This window comes from Mus pahari, chromosome 6 (assembly GCF_900095145.1).
Source record: "Mus pahari chromosome 6, PAHARI_EIJ_v1.1, whole genome shotgun sequence".
In the NCBI taxonomy this organism is placed as follows: domain Eukaryota; kingdom Metazoa; phylum Chordata; class Mammalia; order Rodentia; family Muridae; genus Mus; species Mus pahari.
The window spans coordinates 2855651-2878370 of NC_034595.1; the positions used below are offsets into that span (position 1 = coordinate 2855651).

Here is a 22720-nt window from a genome sequence, read left to right on the forward strand (position 1 = left end):
TTTCCAAATGCTAGGGGATGATCACCTTCAACCAGTAAATAACTAGGTAGGTAAAGCAGCCATCATTTCCAAATGCTAGGGGATGATCACCTTCATGCACATGGCTACCTTTTTGTCCTAGAGAAATTTGCCCAGAGATAAAACGTTTCATCTTGGTGGGAAGCTTCTTATAACTCAGGATGTTTTAAAATAACATGGCATCCTATCTAACAAATAACATCCTTAAAACTCAGACAGCAAACAACTAGCTCAAAAGCTTCAGACGTTCCTGAAACCCACTCTCCCTCCCCAATTTATATAAGCAGTAAGCGCTACTTGAGGGTGACACTCTAAGACAAGCTGAGCTGCCTAGAAGATGCTCAGACCAGCTATGCTGCCTGAATGGAAGAGATACTCCCAGGCATGTCTTCTGCAAGTCTTCTGGGGAAAGTAGATGTTTGTCACATCTCCTCAGGAACATTGCCACAAAACACTTTGTTTCTATATTTCTATGAGTCAGTATCTACCTCTTCAAACCAGGCCTAAACAGGATCCAGCTTTTGAGTTTTCAAAACAGGAAAGTAATTATTAAAGCAACATACAAATACAAACAAAATAACGGGAAAGGTATAGGCTAAAGTGTGTTCAGCGGTTAGTGAAGGCACATTTTTTTCTTCATTATGCTTCTCTGTACCATAAAGTATACTGCTATCAGGAGTCAAAATAACATGTCAGGTGATCTTTTAATACTTTAAATTACTAACACTATGTTTCTCACACTTTATGCTGACCGTCTTCCTGCCATACCCAGAGAATATTTTTAATTAAGACTACTAGGACACTACTATTTGATTGAGAATCCTATGTCCAGCAGAAGCAACTGGGCCAAGGCTGAGGAAATAAATATTACCAACAACGCAATTAGTAAGTTCTACCTGAGTCAGATCAACACGGAATGCAGAAAGAGAACCCTGGCAAACAACACACACACACACACACACACACACACACAGCAAGCACACATTTGTCAAATGCTTTTTAGCTATGATATAATCTTCCAACACCCGATACCTTACAGTCATTGACAATACTGCTGCCTCAGTGCTGGGACGCCTCTACATGAAGGATCCAAAACTGGCCCTGGACTACAAAGAGGCTCCCACAAAGAAATCCAAATGTCTGATTTCCCTACTTCCTTTATGGCCTACTGTCACAGTTATTTCACACTTATGAGCCCCTAATACATACTTGACCCCTGCCTGAGATGTCTACCTTTCCTATTCCTGGCATTCTTAGAGTTTTCTATTAGAGAATACATCATTTGTATGATTTGAATGAGATGCCCCCTGCCCCAGACTCATATTTGAATGCTTGGTCCCAGTTGGTAGAACTGTTGGGAAGGACTAGGAGATGTGGATGCACTGGTGGAGGTGTGTCAATGTGTGTAGGTTTTAAAGTCTCAAAAGCCTGTATCATTTCCAGTACCTCATGCTTGTGGGTGAGAAAGTCAGCTCTCAGCCACTGCTCTAGAGCCATGCCTGCCTGCTGCCATGCTTCCTGTGTTAAGGTCATGTAAATTAACCCTCTGAAACTGTGAAGTCCCCCAATAAACTCTTCCTTCTGTAAGTAGGCCTTAGTCATGGTGCTTTATCACAGCAATAGAAAAAATAACTAAGCCAATCTGTAATAAGATATTACACTTGAAATAAAGATGAATAAACAAGAGGTGAATTCTTAACCACTTTGTTTCATAAAATCATAATAGAACATACAAACCACCTCGTTTGGGTCAGAAAGAGTATCTTATATTACTCCTCAAAAGTTAACAGAAAAATAGAGGTAGTGACAGGAAATAGAAGTGTAGGTTGTAGTCAAGATATAGGCCCAGTGCCAGGTGAAACCACTTTAACAATAATCAGCACACCTTTATTCTCAGCTCTGAGAATGCCTGAGAGTCATTACAGAGGCACGAACTTGTCACCTTATATTGTGCTATACTCAGACCAAAACTCCAGAAATAAAACTCAGAGAAACTGAAAATGTCCAATCTCTTGACTCAAGGGCAACTCTAACCCATTATGTTACACTTTAATCTGTTCTTTAAGCAGTGACAAAATTTCAATGCTGTAGTAGTGAAGTGTTTTAAAATGGCATTTTCTCTAAAACTTAAACTACAATGAAGTAGCTAAACAGCCAATGAGTAAGAAATATGAAATCAGACATATTTATGAGCTATTCTACATGACTACTTCATATTTTATTCATCATTTGCAGTAGTTTGCTTTAATCAGAAAGCTGCTTTTTTTTTTTTTTTTTTTTTTTTTTTTTTTTTTTTTTTTTTTTTTTTTTTCTTTTTTTTTTTTTTTTTTTTTTTTTTTTTTTTTGGTTTTTCGAGACAGGGTTTCTCTGTATAGCCCTGGCTGTCCTGGAACTCACTTTGTAGACCAGGCTGGCCTCGAACTCAGAAATCCGCCTGCCTCTGCCTCCCGAGTGCTGGGATTAAAGGCGTGCGCCACCACGCCCGGCAGAAAGCTGCTTTTAAGACATACTAGTCTACCTTTATGACTTCACATAATTTCCAGCCATTTTCAAGTAAAAAAGAAAAAATGTACATTCATCTAGATTGATCAAATTAGAATATTAACTCCTAGTTAGGTAAGGTGGCACATGACTGTGGTCCCAGCAGCTGTAAAGCAGAGGCAGATGGATCTCTCTGAGTTTGAGGCCAGCCTGGTCTACAAAGTAAATTCTAGGATAGCCAGGGTTACACAGAGAAACTTTGTCTCAAAAAAAAACCCAAAACTGTAATAATAATAATAAATGAAACACTTAACTCCTGACAGAGATATTGTTCTAATCTCTGAAGTAAACAGTTAAAAAAAAGATATAAAAAGGCCAGTTTTTATATATAATTTTATTAAATACTATATAATAGAAGTACATTCTTAGTAATATTTTCTGAAAAACTCATGCCTCACTCTGTAAAGCTGGTCAAGGGCCCATGATGGTGGGTAAGTGATGGGTACCATAGGTCTCAAGAGGAAACATATTACCATTGTTTTGCTATGGTCACACTGTCGAAATTGCTTTCTAAATACTACTTCTTTTAAGATAATGAAAAAATTGTATATGTTTGCAGGTATGTACGTGTACCACATGCATGCAGTGTCCATGGAGGGCAAAAGAAGGCATCAGATCCCCTGAAACTGGAGTTACAGACCATCATATAGGTGAGTCATCATATGGGTGGCTAGGAATGGAGCAGCAAGTGCTCTTAACTGCTGAGCCATCTCTCCAGCCTAATACTCCTTTTTATACTAATAGATTACTGCTGTGTCCCATCTTGCTCAGGGAAGCTTCTCACTGCAGAGGGCAGGGTTAACGCAGAAACCTATAACTGGTCAAAGTGTCAAAAACAAATGATAGTAGAGGACTCATCCTTAAAAGGAACAGTGATTATCAACCCCTTTAAGGCTCAAGGACTATCACAGAAGAAGAGGAAAAAAGAATGTAGGAGCCAGGAGTGGTTTCAACAAAAAGATGTCTTCTAGACATGGCATACCCATTGCACTCAACTCACTACAGCTGTAGTTATCTTCAAAACTCCTGCACAACATTGGGGCAATCAACAGTCCACCATGGATAAAATGAGATTCCATCTCTCTCTGCAGGACTCTGGTAATTATTGGTTGTTGAGACAGGGAGTGTCATTTTCTTCAGTTCTGGAACCACAGGTAAGTTGTCCTTGCTCCATACTCTCCCTCCCACTCAATAGGCCACACACACACAAAATCATGGAAGAGGGGAAATTGTTGAGAAGAGTTCTAGTGGAATAGGGACAGTGATAAGAAAGAGAAATAGGGGGGGGCTGGTGAGATGGCTCAGTGGGTAAGAGCACCTGACTGCTCTTCCGAAGGTCCGGAGTTCAAATCCCAGCAACCACATGGTGGCTCATAACCATCCGTAACAAGATCTAACGCCCTCTTCTGGAGTGTTTGAAGACAGCTACAGTGTACTTGCATATAATAAATAAATCAATCTTTNAAAAAAAAAAAAGAGAAATAGGTGTGAAAATAACCAAAATTCATTATCAGTATGAAACTGTCACGTGATAAAATAAAATTTTAAATCTCTTCTACAGTCTCACTTAACGATATAGACCTCATATGAGATTTTTACCATGGAGATAAACTGCAGACAGTCAAACCCCAAAGTTAGTTTCACTGCTCTTGAACTGGGGTAGGTTGAGGTTCATGGTCTATTCAATCCTACTCAATATATAAGACAATTAATGCCTCAAGGACAGTGACAAAATGACTTTATAAATGATGAGAACTTATATTAAGACTCAAATTCTTGCTGACTTTTATTTCTAGCACTTCCCTAACACCCTAACAAACAAAATCCAAATCTACGCTGATAAGACTATTATTATCTTCCAGTTTATCACTGCCCCTTGAACAGAAAAGCCCTAACAATTTCCACACCCATTAGAGATACTGTTTGAGTCATTTTCTTCATTCTTTACCTCCTCCCAGTCTGGTTCAAGTACATGGGTCTCCATAATGTACAGTATTCAATACAGTAGCCATTTGCCTTAAATGTAGCTCCCATGACTGGGGAGTACAAGCTTTATTTAACTTTAGTGAATGTTTATGTTCAGTACAACTTGATAACTATACCTTCAGCCATTATAAGTTACTTCCTATCAGGTGAAATAAGACACTAATGCTAGAGCCACATGCCAAAAGTTCTTATGATTTCTAAAGACATTTTTCCAAAAATCTCTTAAGTTCAATTATCAAAGGTCTCCTTCCAGAGTATGATCATCTTAAGAAATGGAACAATCATTGGCAATCTACTATGAGGCATAGTTTACTTAGTTTTTAAAAACACAAAACACGAAACACTACAATGTTCTTCTTGGGAAGTTTCCTGGGTCTTTTTCAATGTTTTTCTCTATTATAGTCTTGTCTTAAACATTTAAAATTAAGAGCAAGTATAATGTGTAATTAATTCTACATGATGATTAAAATCATTGGTTGGAGAAATTGAAGAGCCACAACATAAGCAGGGACTTGCAAAGCACTTAGGATTTTTCTCAGTCCTTATCAGGAAAACTAAGACTAAGATCCAGGATCTTACATAAGACCTTCAAGGTGGCATGCTTTCCTATTCCTCTTCAATGAAATCATCCGAATGCTCATTCAAATCCACTGAAGACCATGACTTTTTACATTTCTCTTCTAACTTAATGATGAACTGTAAGGAACTGTTAATGTTTGCTACTTGCTTCAGGATCAATTCGACGTTTGGCCATGTCAGCAAAAAAGACAGCAAGAATTCTTAAAAAACAACAACAAAATACACAAGTACTCAATTCATATAAAAGATTAATTATGCTTTTAAAAGACGAAATCTCTTTTCTTCACTCCACTGAAGACTAAAAATTACCCCATGAAATTTCCCTCTTCAAGATAATGCTCAAATTCTTCTTTCACAGTGAGCTGGAGATTTACCACTGAAAAAATAATTTGTTTCTTACAGATGTCTATAGTTGTATCTAACTTTAACATACATTTAAGCATTCAAGTACACTTACTCTTACTCTGCAGGTTCTGATTCAGCAGTTCTAACATGAGGCTAATCGACACTCACCCACTCTTCTGAGAAGCAAGGTCTGTGGCCGGTCTGTACCAACTGCCTTGGGCATCTCTCTTTGCTTTTGATATTCTATTTATGTACACACAGCCCCTTTCTCTAAGTGAAGCACGGGTTTCTTGAAAAAAGGGCATATATCCCAAGCATCTTTATCTCTTTCATAGCAAATGGAAAATAGGCACTCAAATGATAATTCTATCAACTGATAAACAAAGCTCCTACTGCCTGGGATGAAGACAGTTTGCCACTTCAGAATCAAAGGCAGACTAGCACAGATGCTGGAGAAAATCAAACTGCTTTTAATCACTTCCTTGGTTAGATGAAACAGCAGAGTGATATTCCACGCTGGAAAAGCTATGGCTATGCATGTTTTTCTCAACAGAAAATGAGGTGAATAGTATAATCCAACAACTTGCTAAATAAAATATTTGCAGATTTTTTTTTTTTTAGGAAAGTACAAACCAAATGTCTACTGTTAGGGGAAGTTAGAAGACTATCCTTTCTGAAAGCAAGATTCGACAAATAAAAAAATTACAGAATTATCATGCCCAATCTGTTTATCTTCTAGATTTAATATTTTTGTTTATATTATTTATCCAAGATTATAGTGTTCAGTAAATGGGAGAGCTGAGACTTGCATGTAGATGCCCTGACATCCATTTTTCACATGAATGAACACCTTCAATTGTTCTTTACAGCTTGTTAGAACATTTATTCTCAATCATTGGGAGTGTTATCAAGTTTTAAAAGGATATATACTATGAACAGAAAAGATGCAGAGCTAGGGAGACAGCTCAGAAAATGAAGTGAGAACCTAGATGAAGCCCAGAATCCACAAAGACATGGCACATGATAGCAATCCCAGCACCGCAAAGGTGAAGATAAAAGAAGCCCTGGGCTCACTGGTTGGCCAGCCTAGCCTCCTTGGCAATATTCAGGCCAGTGAGGAGACTCTAGCTCAAAAAAGAGAAGTAGGTGGCTGAGAAATGACAACTGAGGTTACCCTTTGGCCCCCACATACACGTGGGGTGTGTGTGTGTGTGCGTGCGCGCGCGCGCGCGCGCAAAAGACTCAACTTTGCTCATAAGCAAAGAATTGTAAATTCAAATTAGATTTCTCTTATTAGATTGACACATTTGCATGACCCATAAAATACAGTTACAGGCTCAATTTTGAGATTTGTAATGAATGTCTTTCAATGTATATCTTTTGTACAATGTAAAACTTTGTAAAACAAAATAACCAATAACCTAAGTATCTTGAGAAAAGGCTAAGTAAATAAATCATGGCACATCAAAAGATTGAACTACCAGAAAGGGACTTAATACCATGGCATACAGTTTCAAAGTTTTATGCAACTGTGGCAATGAACATCTTCTCTAAGGCTTTTTACAAATATTAACTATTACTAAATTCAGACTGATTTTTTTTTTTTCAGAAGTGTATTTTGGCACCTCTTATCCTTAGGTACACCACATAATCTAACACAGATGTAAGAGTCAGTGTCCATGTACTCAAGTACACATGTGCACTTGTGTGTGCATATTTGTGTGTGTGCATTCAGTAGAGAAATGGAAGAGCAATAACTGTATAGTCAGGAAGACATTTCACACAGAAAGAATATGCAAATCATCTGTACACAATAAGAAAAACTTCAAACACCTATTAGAAGAAACAAGTTAAATGGAATACCCACTCCTGTTCTGAGAAGACTATAGAAAACTTTTTTTACATTGTTGGAAAGATGACATAATGGCAAAACACTAATATGGTGAAGTTTCACGACATCCAGCAGCAGCATGCATAAAGTTCCAATACTGTCCATTTCCTTTTGACCACTGGCAACTTCACTTCACTTACAGGAATCTATCTCTAAGATACACTATCAAAACTATATACACATAAGCTAATGTTTGCAGAACTATTTGTAACAGCAGAAAAGAATAGAAACAATGGTAATCTGAGAACACTACACAGTGGAGCACAAGCAGTGAGAGGCCTAAGTTCAATCCCCAAAACCTCCATAAAAAGTCAAGTGCCGGCATTGTGAACCTGGTCAAGAGCCACTGGCTGGGAAGGTCAGAGGCTCCCGAGCCAGGCAGCTTAGGCTGCGGAGTAAGTTCCAAAAAATCATGGTTTACTAAATGGACATGCCAGGCTGTCTTCTGATACTCTGCTTTATACCCATAGCTTTGCGCTGCTCCGAGCCCTCCTCAGAGAAGTTTCTTAAAGCTGAAGGCAGCAGTTAATGCAGAGGCTCATAACTGGTCAAAGTGCCAATCATAAATGATAGTGGAGCAGTAGTCAGTCCTAAATGTCTAAAAATGGCATCTATTGTCCCCTCCAAAGCTCAGGAAACATTGTGGGGAAAGGGATGGAAAGATTGTAGGAGCTGAAGAATAAGGTAGTATGCCACAAAAAGATGTCAAATGTACACAAAAAAGGCTATTGTACTCATGGACTCACTGCTGTTAAGGTAACCTGCACAAGGCCGAGTCTATCAGCACTCCCTCAGGGTTAGGGTAGGTATTGGCTGCTGGGGGAGGGGGTGTCATTTTCATCAGTGGTGTGCCCATCAAAAAGTAGGCCATGCTCATTCAACCAACCTTAACTCAGTGAGTCATACAGTCATACAGAAAAACACAGACATGCAAACATGCGCACACACACACACATACACACACACACACACACTTTTTAAAAGGCATTTTATTTGAAAGGAAACTTCTTAGAAAGAAGAAATGAGACAGAAGGTAAGAGCAGATAATATAGGTAGAAATGACTGGAACATACTATACATATACATATATGAAACTGTCAAAGAATAAAGTAATTAAGTTAAAATTCTTTAAACTATTGGTCCTGAGGAGATTTGATGCCCCAGTGTAGAGGAATGCTGGAGCAGTGAGGTGGGAGTTGGTGAGTGGGTGGAAGAGCACCCTCATAAAGGCGAAGGGGAGGAGGGAGAGGGAAGAGAGGATGGGGAAGTTGTGGAGGGGTAACCAGGAAGGGGGATATCATTTGAAATGTAAACAAACAAAATATAAAAAAGATCTTTAAACTAAAGTTTAAAAGTCAGACATGGTAATACAACTGAATAATCCCAACATTGTCTCTGACACACAGGAGAAAGGGCCAATTAGCACTCAATGCAATAGTTATCACACTGTCTGTGGTTTGGTGCCCATGCAGAAAGGCTTTTAAGGCATAGAGTGATGTAGTCTAGAATACTTCTTTCCCCATAGAATACTTTTGAGATAAGGGGAAAAAATTGTCATTTGACTCCTGAAATTTAGTGTTATAACTTCAGCTATTATTTTATGATCCCTACATATTTAAGAAGGTATTAGTGGGTCTTTAAAACTGAGGTAGAGCACTTCTTACTATGGTAAAGGGATATATGGATGTTGAGAGCCAACCACTTAAGGGAAAAATGATGACCTAAGCTAAATGGGAGCTGGAGTTTTCTATGTCTGCCTGTGAAAGGCATCACGTTGAAGCCTGAGGGGAACTCAGAGGATTATTCATTAGACAGGTGGGATACTGAGCAAGCAGGTTCCGTCACTGTGACTGAATTAGCAGTCAGACAGGCTACACACTGTTGAGATTTGACCAATGCTCTATGAATATTTGCTAAACTAGTTTAAGACTAGCTTACAATTATTAGAACTAAGTAAGCAAATACTGTGTTCACATTGAATCTAACTGGACTTGTACTTCTGGTCTCTGAGAACTTCTGAGGCCTTGCTTTCCAGACCATTAATCTTCACAGGAGTTCTCTGAAATGGCTTCTATGCTTCTTCTGGTCCTATCATCTATCTTTGCTTGGAAAGATAAATACACAATGTGTTTTTAACTAGACTTTAGGAAAATGTAGGCTTTATTGGAGAAGAAATCTTCATTTAGATATTTAACAGGATTGATAAATTCTCTAGAAAAAGTGTTACTTTGAAATAAATGTTCCCATGCTTAAACTTTAGCTCTATTAGCATTTTCCTACAGAAATGTCTCAATGTTTCAATTTCTTAAGAATGTTGATCTTTGAACTTCTCAGTCACCTAAAAATTCTAACAGACAACTCTTTTTAAGACTGAGAAAAAGGTTAGTAATTGGTATCCTTAAAAAGTATTTGGCCTCTTATTATTGCAACAGTTCTAGAAGGTGCCACAGTACATAATAAAACACACACACAGAGAGAGAGAGAGAGAGAGAGAGAGAGAGAGAGAGAGAGAGAGAGAGAGAGAAGAGAGATCATCTATATAGAAGTAATTTACTGCTGTATACTTACAAGTACTAAGAAGACATATGTGGCCTCGTTTATACACAACTGTAGCCTTCAGAACTATTTTCATTTCATTTAGTTTACACTACTTTATTTTGAAAAAAGCAGAGTATTATATATAGCTTTTTTTTAAATGGCTTTCAAGTCATAATGAGAATGAAAAGTATTTTAAGCACAGACATTAAACTTTTTATGTGATAGGGGGGAATACACACTACAAATTAAGGAATCTATTTCTAGACTCAGTTTCGCCTGTAACCAACTACACAGCTTCTTGCAAGTTAATTATTATTCTTAAGCTGTGAAGAAAGTAATTTATATTCAATGATGCTAATCTTAGCTTTCTAAGAATCTACCACAATTCAAGTATTCTCAAATACTGTCATTACAGTCCAATTTAATTCCTCTCATTTTTACATATGGAGTTAAGACCTTCAGTTTTTGTCTCAATTTGACCTTAAGAAGAGGCCAAGTAAATTGCACACTCAAGATACACTTCAGATGAAGAACTGGGGAAAGATTCTTTTCTAAGATGGGATGGTGTTGGGCAGGCAGGGAAGCACCAAGCACCTAGGTATGCAGGAGAGCGGGTTATTCTCCAGTCCAGAGCACTGACAAAGATTTATGTACGCTTCGAGGGTGCAGAGGTTGCAACAGGGCTAGCAGGAGGCTCTAGCAGAGCCTGTCAGATAATCACATCCTCCACCTTTTCAAATTCCTAGTCTCCCAGTCTCCAGTTCCGGGTTTCCAACCAATCACATAAAGCCACAACAGAGGGCTTTGCCAGCCGGTTTCAAGGATCCAGTGAGAGATTCACACGACCCCAACACTTGTCGGCTTCACACGCATCTCAGTGTGGGAGAAAACATTAGGGGTACCCTAGGTCCCTTAGGATTCTGGTGCCCCAAGCAGGTCCTCAACGTCCACAAAACTGAAACGAACTCCAGGGGCCTCGGCGGTGACCTCCCTCCCACGGATCACTCACTCCCCCAAGGCGAATTCTCCTATTTGCAGGTTCCAAGCCCTGACTGTGCGTTTCGCAGGCCTCGTGGACCGCAGGCTTAAGGAGCCAAAGAACGGCCAAAGGGAAGGCAGTGCCCGGGGGTGCACGCCTCGCCAGCAGAGGAGAGTCGAGGCGAGCAGGGGGCTGCACGGTTCCCCCTCGCGGAGGGCGGGAGGCGCTCAGGGACACAGGCGGAGGGTTTGTCACCCCGACATACACTCACCAGGAGCAGCAAGGAGTATTTGAGGTCGGCTAAAGACAGGAAGACCGCAGGATTCATGGTAACGACGGGGTCGACGGCGGGGTCAGGAGGTGGCGGCTGGAACTGGACCGGGCTAGAAAAGGGCTGGGCTCCGGGGCCGGCGGCAGCGGCACCTCGTCCTCTCGACCCGGAGCTCCAGCGGCGAACACCCGGGACAACTTCCAGAGAGGCCTCTCACGCCCTCACTTCCGGGTCCTGCCCATCTCGAAGCACGTCGGGAAATGTAGTCCATATTGTAGTTTCATTGACCATGTCATCGGAGAGCCGGGACTCTCTTTCCCAGTAAGCCCTGTGCCCAGGACGGCCAGGCCGACTGTGCGCGGGGCTCTTCGGGATTGGAAGGGACCGCGTACCTCTATGCCTCCGGGGACGGGAACTACAATTCCCAGAGGGCTGTGCGGCCTGGAGCCCCAGGCTACTTCTTCAGAGCTCCTGGAGTCTAGTGTCCTGGGGTCTGTTCCTGTGGGCGCAGTGGCCTGGCTTGGCGGTAGGGGCGGCCCCGTGAGGGTTGTGCCTCCTGGGGCGGCCCCGGGACGCCAGTCCTGGAGGCACGGGTGAGTAGGAAGCGGTCCAGCATCGGCGTCTCCGATGGAGAGCACCGCCCCGGGCCGCTGCTGCGTTTTCTTGGCCCGCCTGATCTGAGGTGTGGCCTGAGCCTCCATCCCTGGCCTCCAAGCTGCTGCCTCTTCTTTCTGCGCTACTTCCTCCGTTATATAAGGAGAATCACCACTGGGACTTCGGTCAATCACTTACCCAGGGTTGTTTCAGAGGGTCCGTGAAAGGAAGAGAAACAGGGATGGGAAAGCGCGCTGTGCCTAAGTGGCCTTGACCACTACTTACAGTACAATTACGAACTAACCAAGTAGTAAAGGAATTTAACTTGGTGTATGGTAGCTTTCCAGAATCTTCTGTGAACATCCAGCTAGATCCATGTGCCTGGAAAGTTAGTCACATCAACACTATTTAGGAGGCATTCTTCGTTTGTGATTCTCCCTACTCCAGTTCTTTGCTTCAGCCTTCCTGCTGCCTGAGATGGCCTTACACTTTTTCTTTCTGACTTGCCATCTCAAGTGTCACCACTTCTCACATTTGATTCCCCTGACATCTGTCACAGTCACCAAATCTTTCTTCCTAACCAGTATTGCTTTTTCTGTGTGTGAACTCAGCACCTCTACGTTTGCATAGTAGTAATTAGAGCGTTTATTGCACAGGCTTATTTTATAATTATTTAATGATGATGATACATTTTAAAGCCCTAACAAAGTGGCCTTAATTTCTTTCTATAAAAAATTATCTATTGGGGTGGGGACAGCAAGGAAATTAGCATCTCTGCTAAAGGAGGAGGAGAAGAAGAAGAAGAAGAAGGAGGAGGAGGAGGAGGAGGAGGAGGAGGAGGAGGAAGCAATGATGAAGACAGTGACGAAGAACTAGCAGCAGCACCTAGAGGAATGGCTTCCCAGGGAGACAAAATTAAAGTGTAGTGGAGACAAGACTTAAACCCACTACTTCCTAAGGCAGTGGTCTTATCAATGTAACTAACATTCATCACATTCTCTGACCAAACCCAAGTTTCATTAAAATAAGAAATTGATAAACAGTAGGATTGGTTATGGTGGTATATGCTTGTACTCGAAGCACTTGAGAGGCTGAGGTGGAAGGGTCAGGAGTTTAAGGCTACATAATAAATTCCCAGGCAACCTAGCCTTTAAATAGACCCTATCTTTAAAAAAAGAAGAAACAGAGAAAAAAGAAAGGAAGGAAGAAAAGAACAGAATTCATTACTCCATGAAGCTGAACTTTGATCTGATTTACCCTTTGGACTTGAGACTCACCCTATGACATTTCAGAGCTTTCACTTAGCACCAGCTGAATACCTATTACTGTGCTGACTGCTAAAATTGTGGTTAAGCAATATAATTATTAAAGAGAAATAACTATTTTAACATTTTTCAAAGTAGCAAACAAGTTTTTTTTTGTGGTCTAGCATGCCTAAAACTCTGTTCAAGTTGGATCCACAATGATGTTTTAGAATTCAGAACAGTACCTAGAATACTTGGCACTCTAATTTTTAAATAAAGAAACATAGTTACCTGTTTTAATTTTTTAAATTTACTAAGATCTAAAGACAAACTGATCATTAACACAACTGAATCAGGAACTCAAATGTAGTCTCCTACTTTTACCTCACTCATTGTTTTGTAGTCTCTCAAGTGATTTTGATACAATCCTACATGACATTCTTCATTCTACCATGTCAGACATGCTCAGACAAAACAGAAGTGTCTCCCAACACCATCTTCTGTATTTTTTTTTTGCCAGCATGTTTACTCACATTGTCAGCAAATTAAATGAAAAGCTAACCTTTACTATAATTTACTATTTTCTAAATTAGAACAATTCAGTAATCCTTGTCAGTTTCGAAAGAACTATGTCAGAAACATGGAAGCATGTTTAAGTCTTTCTACAATGTCAGATTTTAGTAAATGACAATAAAATCACAATGGTTCCAATGGTAGCCTTTTGCTAGCTAATCCCACCTACTTTGGTAATCTGGCCAGGGTATATGCAGGTTTTTTTTTGTTTGTTTGTTTACTCTGATCTCAATTACTATTACTAACTCTCATATCAAAATGGCATACAGTAAATATGCAGATATGTAGTTTATAGAATAAATACAATGTAAAAAAGCTATGACGGTGCAAGAGGTTTCAGAAGTGGACTGATCAAAAATTCAAGCATATTCTGTCTTGATAAGTAACAACCCTAAAACAGTTATAGAGCAAGCTGTTCGCTGTTCAAACCAGACCACAAGAGAGTCAGGGTAGAGGGCAAAGATGTAGTTGGCTGCAGAAACAAGAGGACAGAACAAGATTAGAACAGGAACAGTGGATTCGGGTCCAGACAGGTTAACAGATGGATGGGCAGATAGCAGTCAAATAGGCCAAGTCAACATCCAGGGACCCAGCTGACTCTCAAGGAGAGTTGAGAACTATGCCTGCCAGTCCTTGGTGCACACATACACTAGAACTCAGAAGATAGTTGGGTGGGGGTCATTGCCCCAGCATTGCTAGGTGTCTTCCACTCCATGGTAAAGAAGTTACAACCCACCCTTGGTCTGACATGTCCAATAAGTCCTTGGGGCTGGCTTCCTTGATATGATTTTAATATGCTCATATCTTTCCATGGTCTCCGTATACCTTGGAAACGTTATAGGATGCCGCCCTCTCTGTTTTCAGGAGTAAGTCATTTATCGGTCTGTGCTTCATGGGTGGTTGCTGGGCAGGAGTTATTGTATACTTCCATCCAGGAGCACAGTCATCATCTGCCCTCAAAAAAGAGTTCAAAAGCAGCTAATAAAGTGGAGTGTCTCAGGACAAGGCACAGGCTGAAAACAATATGGAGTAACTTAAAGCAGGACGCTGTCTAACCTCAACAAGTATTGTATGAATCACATTACCTTAGAATGTATTAACCTTAGAAGTCAGTGCGACTTTTAAACTCTATGCCTAATGGAAATGTCGTCTTTTCTCATTCCTTGAGATAGATCTCTAAAGAGCCCAATTTTCTAATCTATAGTTAAGCAAGTTATACAAAAGCCATCTAATTTGCCATGTCAGCAGTTGTAGAAGCAGGAGTGAGTTTTTAAGTCCTATTTAAATATCTATAATAAATCATATTTGACACTCACAAGACAGGTTTGGGAAGTATTTCTGCTTGTACTCACTGTACTCAATTTCTGTTTCAGGTCACTAGGGTTGTGGAGAAAACTATGAACATATCAGAGGATGTGCTCTCTATGGGGTCCTCATTAGCATCTCAGGTTCATGCTGCTGCAGTTAATGGAGATAAAGGTGCCCTTCAGAGACTCATTGTTGGTAAGCAGTCCCCTGTAAACTTAGATGCTGTGTTTGGCTGGAGAGATGGTTTATTTGGTAAAGTTGTCTGCCACACAAGCATGAGGACCTGAGCTGAGATTCCTAGCACCAGAGCAGAAGCCAGTGTGGTATATCTGTAATGCCAGTTCTGATGTGAGGTAAACAGGAGGATCTTTACAACTCATGACTGGTCAGCCTGGCTGAATTGATGAACTCAAGGTTCAGTGCCTATGACATAGCTTAGCAAGTAAAGTTACTTGCTGCCAAGCCTGAGCAGTTGAGTTGGATTCCTGAGGCCCACCTGGTGGAAGGAGAAAAACAACTCCTGCAAGTTCTCAGACTACTGCCTGGGTATTATACCACACACACACACACACACACATACACACACACACACACACATTCAAATACCAAATGAATATATAAATGTAATTATTTTTAAGGAAAAAGGTAGAGAGCAATTGAAGATGACACCCAGTGCTGACTTCTGGCTTCTGCATGTACATGGTTACATATACAAATAACAAAGAAAGCAAACTAATAAAAACAACTCTGTTCTTAGGGAGTTTATTGATCATTTAAATTTGTAATACACTTAAACACTTAAAAATATAACAGTAGTTATATTTTATTCCAGTGCTTGGACAAGAAAGAAATTAAATCCTGAAGGTTCACAAAATGGATTAGGATAAAGCAAACATTACTTGATAAATTTACTATACAGTATAGTCAAAGTATTTAAGTTTCTAGGGAGAACATTTTGTTCTAGCACAAAATGAATATTGTACAGAATTAAATCCAAAATGGCTAAAAACTTTCCAGAATTGTTGAAAACCCCAACCCACATAATCACAAATCTCAAAAGAGAACAAATAAAATAAAAATAAACATTATTTGTAATGTTAATAGATGTTACTGCTTGATGCTGTCATAATTGATTACTTGGACAGTAAATTCGAAAATACTTGAACCTTCATTCTTGTTTCTTTAGAATATTTTCAGTTTACATCCCCACACTTCCTACCTGTGAACTCTAACCTCACGTACACCTCAAGGGTGTTTCTGTTATTTGGGACGTTCCTCTATACCCAGCTCCCCACCACCACCATTTTGCTTTGTTCTCTACTACCAAATAAATTCTTACTTCTTTAAGGATGAAATAAATGGTCTCAAATTTTGTATGCACTACAAACATTCCTCTCCCTCTTTCAGACACGTTATCCTCACTTGACCTCAAGTTACCTATATCCATAGTTCCTCCTTGGAACTTGACGTCTGGGACTTTCACATCACTTCATCATGATCTGTCATTGAACTAAAACACTTCTACATCACTTACAAATGAGAAGCCTCCCTGAGCCTTCCAACCTATTATCTTCCCCAGCTTTTAACCTCAGTTTCTATATTTGTCTGTCTCTCTACTCAGCCTTGATTACTTAGTCTACTATTAAAGCTTTCTCCAGGAAAAATTCACATTTTTGCTCACATCCTGTTTTACCTAGCTATCATACTTCCAAATCTGGATGGACCTAATTTATATACCCTTGGCAACTCCAGAGCAGTCAGTCATAACTTGAAAATATATAATATGCCTACTTATAATCCCTGTTTCAGAAATTGTTCTACATTCAACTGCCTATAATACTACAGCCCTCTGTTGTGAATGCTTGGTACCTTCCTTGTCTGCTGAAACCTCAGCTCCCTGCTGCTCCTGCTTCTTTTCTCAGATGATACTGTGTGATCCCTAGAGAAAAGGAGGCATTAAGTAGGAATTCCCTCATCTTGTAGAATGATATCTACAAGTCTCCCTATATTTGTACCTATCCACTTATTTTTTTTTCCTGACAAAAAAAAATATTCAGTTTCCTATCAAAGGCCAGTTCTTCTTGCCAAGTTCTGTATTCTGACCATCTCTTCTTCCCAGGGAATTTACTACACTTTGTTAAACTTATGATGATATATTTTCAGCCTTTTTTTTAATTCTTCTATTAGAAATTTTTCCCAATAACATTTAAATGTGCTATTGTTGCTAGTAGTTAGAAATACCGTCTCTGTCCTTTTATCTGCCTGTACATATTGCTATATCTCTTGCCCTCACAACTATATTAATGCACAGCTAAACTGCCACATCTGTAAAATGAGGAAGTCAAACATAAAATCTTACTCATTATAAAAGTACAAAGGTATATGGAGTAGATAGAAATCTCTGCCTCACAGAATCGACCAGAGATGCTGCCAGAGTGTGGCTCTTCAGAGCTTAGCAGTTGCATAGTTTGCTTGGTGGTTAGAAGGCAGACACTGTCTTTGCAGTGAAAGTCTAATTCTCAGAGAGAGTGAGTGCAAAGAAAGTAATTTATGAAGGAGGTAGACTAAAATTAAGGTCAGAATCATACACTAGGACATAAGAGGCTGAAGAGACAGTCTTTTCCAGGATAGTGCGATGTCTCATTCAAAAGCAGAGAACACAGTTCCAGACAAGCAAACTAGGATGTAACCTCCATCAGAGTTAAAGAACAGTGCGTTGTTATTACCCCAGCAGTCACTTTAGTGTTTTGCCAGTGTTGGTTTGAAACAGCATTTCATTTAGCCCAGGCTGACCTCAAACTCCCATTGTACTGAGGATGATGTTGATCCTGATCGTCTGCCTCTTACAGACTGAGCCATGTATCCCTCCTTTTGCTCATTCTTTTCTCTTTTTGAGAGTCAAGTCCAGGATTTGGCCCATGTAAAGATTTGTCATACCCCTACACCCAACTTGGCTTTATAATAATCATACTGTAGTTTTGCCCTTTTTGAATTTGCACTGACTGTTTCAGCTCTGTTTGAGTTGAAAAAAAATGCCTGTATGCTTACAGTCTTTCTTGGCTTATAAACTCTTTCATTTCTTGTCATCATGCTTGAAACAACATTTAGAAGGCCGCTATACCTCTTTGCCCCTCCAGCCTCTCCTTGCACAAGTTGTTTCCTAGGAAAACTTGCTTTCTTTCCGTTTCTCTAGTCTGCCAAGCCCTTTTCCATCTCAAGGCTTTTACCTGCTATTGTCTGTCTGCCTAACTCTCAATCACTTTTATGCTCTGTGCCATAAAGCTACTTCTTCAAAGAGAACTGCTCCAACAATCTAATCTCACTTCAATCTTTGCATTGCATCCTCTCCTGGCACTCTATAGGCTTCCATCATAGAGAGTATATAAATGACTCTTGTAATGTCTTTCTCTTCCACATAATCTAGTGACTTCTGTAAGAGTAGACTGAATATTTAATTTGTTTCCATATCTAGCACAGTACTTGACACATAGTAGGCATGTGAGAAATATTTGTTGAAGAAATGGATAAATATTATAACTGTTATTTAATTATGTTTTCTTCCCAGTAGTCTATGACTACCTTAAGGGCCAAGCCTAAAATTGAATTGAGTTGAATTAAATTAATTGAGAGACAGATTGAGACAAAATTCCCTGAGGTGGAAAAAACTTGAATCGCAGTACCTCAAGAAAAAAAGAACCATATAAAATGACTTCTTGATTATTTTAATGAAAAATAAAATATTTAAAAGAAAACAAAATGTGTGGTTATGTTAGTTCATTCATAAAAATTAACTAAATGTATCATTGCAAAACTTGAAACTTTTAGTGGGGCATGGTGGCTCACGCCTTCACTCCCAGCACTCTGTAGACAGAGGCAGGCGGATTTCTGAGTTCGAGGCCAGCCTGGTCTACAAAGTGAGTTCCAGGACAGCCAGGGATACACAGAGAAGCCCTGTCTCGAAGAAGAAGAAGAAAAAAAAAAGTAAAACTTGAAACTTTTAAATAGTTTAATATACCCAAAAGAAAATTCTTAAAAAATAAAAAACATAACATAACAAGTATAGAGCGAATACATTCCTTGCTTGGTCCCTGTTTTCTGTCACCTTGGCCAAGGAAGTCCTGACTTGTTGTTATCTGAGGGACACTGCTGGTCTTTTCTGCATTGTACCACTGTGTTTTCTGTGCATGCAGCCACACCTTTATTCTGTGGCATTTCCCAACTTCTGTATGTTCATGCTAAAATATCTGTTCTGTTCCATCTTAAATTCAGTCTATTTTAAACATCTTTTTACATACCACATGTTTGATGATCGCTACATATGTGCTATTTTTCTTTCCTACACTAGTGTCATAGTACTACTGATGAATTATTTTTCTTGGATCTTTGTTCACCAGCTGCTCAGTGACTTCATTCACTTTAGCATTTTCTGTTTTCCCATCTCTGTTTCCATGGAGAAGTATGCCAGGATGCGTTTGCTTCCATGGAAACGGATGACTGTCTCTTTCTACTCACACAACTAATTAAATCAAATCCTTTCTGAGCTGTCCATTGTCCTGGAGGAAACTGAAGAGGCCGTCTCTGAGTGAAACATCTTTTTAGTAGCAGGCCTTGCTGTTGCACCTAACAAATGGCTGCCCTAGCCTTTTCCACTTCCTAGCTCACCCGCTGACCCATCTCTCTGGCTCAGCTACAGCTTTCATTACACTGTCCACCTTACGAGCAAGCATAATTTCTCTGAATCATTTCCCCACTTAGCATCTCTGAAGAAGTTGGATATGGACTGAGCCCTGTAAGTGGCACAGTCTGGGTACTATTTCAAGTATTTCTTCCTTTACCTCAACCTTTACCTTAAATTAATATAAAATATTAAGTTCACTATTTTATAAAATATAAAATAGTTATAACAAAGTATTTAATGATTTATATTTTATAAATGTGATTATTAAAGCACAGTTGGCCCTCTGCCAACAGATTCAACTAATTGAAGATTGGAGATTTGGGGGGGAAAACTTGTCTATACTGTACAATGTACAGTCTTTTTTGTCTTTTTCTTTAGACAGTATTCTAAAATGACTCTGAAACATTTTTATTGTATTAGGTATTATAAGTAATCTAGAGATAATTTAAGAAATATGGAAGTACAGTAAGTTAGTACGATGTATTCATAAAGGACTTGAGCATCTACAGATATTGGTAACTAGAGAGGCCAGAGCCATTCTCCCCTGGACACCAAAGGAAGACTATGTGCATGAATATACTTGCTAGTATTAGTAATAAAATTAGCTAGCCTTCATAGTCATGGTTTATGTATCAATCACTGTTATGTATTTTGTAACTCATCAACAAATTTAACAATACATGCAAAGAGTTTCGGGAAATCTTTTTTTTTTTTTGGTTTTTTTCGAGACAGGGTTTCTCTGTGCAGCCCTTGCTGTCCTGGAACTCACTCTGTAGACCAGGCTGGCCTCGAACTCAGAAATTCACCTGTCTCTGCCTCCCAAGTGCTGGGATTAAAAGCGTGCGCCACCATGCCCAGCTGAGTTTTGGGAACTCTTATTTGTTATTTCATAGGTTAGGAAATTGAGAGGTTAAAATTATTTGTCCTATATGTGGCAAAACTGAGAGTGCAGCCAGGAAGTTTGAGTCTAGAATCCATACTTCTAAGTAATAACCCGTGGAACTTCACTGTATGGGTCTATGTTTCTGCACACACATGTACTTCCATCCATAAATGTAGAGAATCAGGGAGGAAGAACAGTCTAGCCTTAGACCTTTGCTGATGTACTGAATGGTTATCTAGATTAAATTTGTCTTAACATTATGTTTGGGGGAAGGTGGGAGGTGAAATGCCTGGGTTCATACACACATCAGGATGCATGGACCATAGATTCTTTTGGCAGTGTTGTAAAGCTCATAGACCTATCCTCAGAAAAGAAAAATAGATCTGAAATAAAATCTTCAGGATTCAAAAGGAAAGCCAATAGATTGCCATATAGTTATAGCATAACTTTTGGAACATATTCAACAGCAAAATCCAAGGGACAGGTCTTCCAGGTGTGACAATTCTGAAGTAGTCATGGATGCAAGAGATCTTTTAAGATGTTTGTAATGATTATAGTGGGAAAAAAAATCCTTAGACTCATTTTATAAACCCTGGAGTACCCTCGTGACAGCAAATGCCTTCCCTAGACTGACAGTATGAAGAGTGGGGAAGGTAAGTGAAGGCAGATGAAATACGGCAGCCGTGATATCAGTGAAGGTGGCATGCTAGAACAAGCAGCAGCATATCATTGGGGATTGTTTATTTTGCAGGGCAGTGCTGTGATAGAGCAGTTGTGGATTGACACAACTGTCACTGCTAGTGATGGCATTCTTCTCAGTTAGAGCTGGAGCTCAGGTTTCCTCACAGACCAGCCAGTAGCCACTCAGACTCTGCTGTGTCAACTAGCCTTGCAATGACTGAGTGAGATGGAGCAGTGACTTCCTGACAGTTCCACTAGGCCTTCCGAGCTGTGCTCAGACACTGCAGAAGGCCAGCCCCAGCTGAACAAGCACCAATTGGTCATGGAAGAGAAGCCATCTCCACTGCTGCCAGAATAATTAAAACCACCGTAAGGCACACTAGCTGCTTCTATGTTAGCTGTCCCTGAGGATGGCCAGCCTCTCTCAAGTCCCACCTCCATAACAACGTGTCAGTGTTACTTAAAATTCCCAGGCACCGAAATGCTTTGTCTCCAAAATAGTATTATCGTGTGGAGTTGATCAGTGTTGGCTTATGTTATAATTGAAGAAAATAAAAAGAGATTAGCATAAGTAGATAAAGCCCTCTTGCAGGTACTTCATTTAGGCCCCAAAACCCTGAACCTCATTACTCAGAAACTAGCCAGAAAGTCATTATGTGTGCCCCACCCTATCCCATCCCCAAGTGACTCAAGGCAGGACCCACAATATATTTTTTTCAGTAGTGAATAAAGGATGTATACTTTCAATTTCCTCAAATAGACAACTTTTGCCTCAAAGGCACAACACATTGAATGGTGGTGGCATAACCCAATTAAGGTTTCCCTTTAGGGAAGTATAACCACTAGTTAAACAAAAGCAAAGTCTGTCAGGGATTGAAGTCAGTTGTGAAGTTTTTTTTCTGTATCACAGAAGACAAAGGAGGAGGCAGCTCTGAGCCTAAAGAGTTCTCCCCTAAGTAGTAGAACAATGTGTTAACCCCCTGGTGCTGGCTTCACTTTGACTCTGAGGAGCCTAATCAATTAGCCTTATGCCCTGTGTAGTGATCCCTTGATTTACTTTATTCTTTTTTTTTTTTTTAAGACAGGAAATCTGAACAGTTTATTCTGATCATCAATCAGCCCCTTTAATTAAACAGTTATATGCCATCATCATTGCTGTAATTATTGATTGATCTTTCTACTTTTAATTAAAAGTCTTTTTAAAATTTTTTTCTTTTTTATTGGATATTTTCTTTATTTACATTTCAAGTATACTTTATTATTCTTGTGACAATAGTTCTTAGTTAAGTTTGCTTTCTTGAGCTTCCAAGGAGAAATCATACTTTAAGAGGAATTATAATATTATGAACATTGTCATCTGAATACCTCTATCTTTATGGAACCCTAGCAAGTATTAACACCTGTAGAGTACCCCTTTCTCATGAAAGACAACTCAAAACTAGCCTTATTACAGCATATTCTTTATAAACATTACCCTGCTGTCCAGGGCTCGGATAATGAAATAATCCTGCATACTTAGGCTACATTTTAGGTCTGTCATGAGTCTGGGCTAAAATGAGACTTTTCCTATAAATGAGGTGTAGCTCTGTGGAATCTCTGGATTTAATATTG

The 22720-nt window shown here is 39.6% G+C and overlaps 2 protein-coding genes across 4 annotated transcripts in view; one reads left to right on the forward strand and one right to left on the reverse strand.

Moving 5' to 3' along the window:
- Positions 1-11363, reverse strand: part of Erp44 (endoplasmic reticulum protein 44) — an 82249-nt gene extending 70886 nt beyond the window's left edge. Inside the window, exon 1 of the mRNA XM_021199999.2 lies at positions 11149-11363. Within this exon, the coding sequence (XP_021055658.1) occupies positions 11149-11205 (57 nt within the window). The 5' untranslated portion in view covers positions 11206-11363. The remainder of the gene's footprint in view (positions 1-11148) is intronic.
- Positions 11364-11587: 224 nt separating this feature from the next.
- Invs (inversin) overlaps positions 11588-22720 on the forward strand; it is a 143566-nt gene continuing 132433 nt past the window's right edge. For all 3 annotated transcript variants that reach the window (XM_021200447.2, XM_029539492.1, XM_029539491.1), the window contains exons 1-2: positions 11588-11741; positions 14933-15062. In XM_021200447.2, coding sequence (XP_021056106.1) covers positions 14957-15062 — 106 coding nt within the window. In that variant the 5' untranslated portion in view covers positions 11588-11741; positions 14933-14956. The remainder of the gene's footprint in view (positions 11742-14932; positions 15063-22720) is intronic.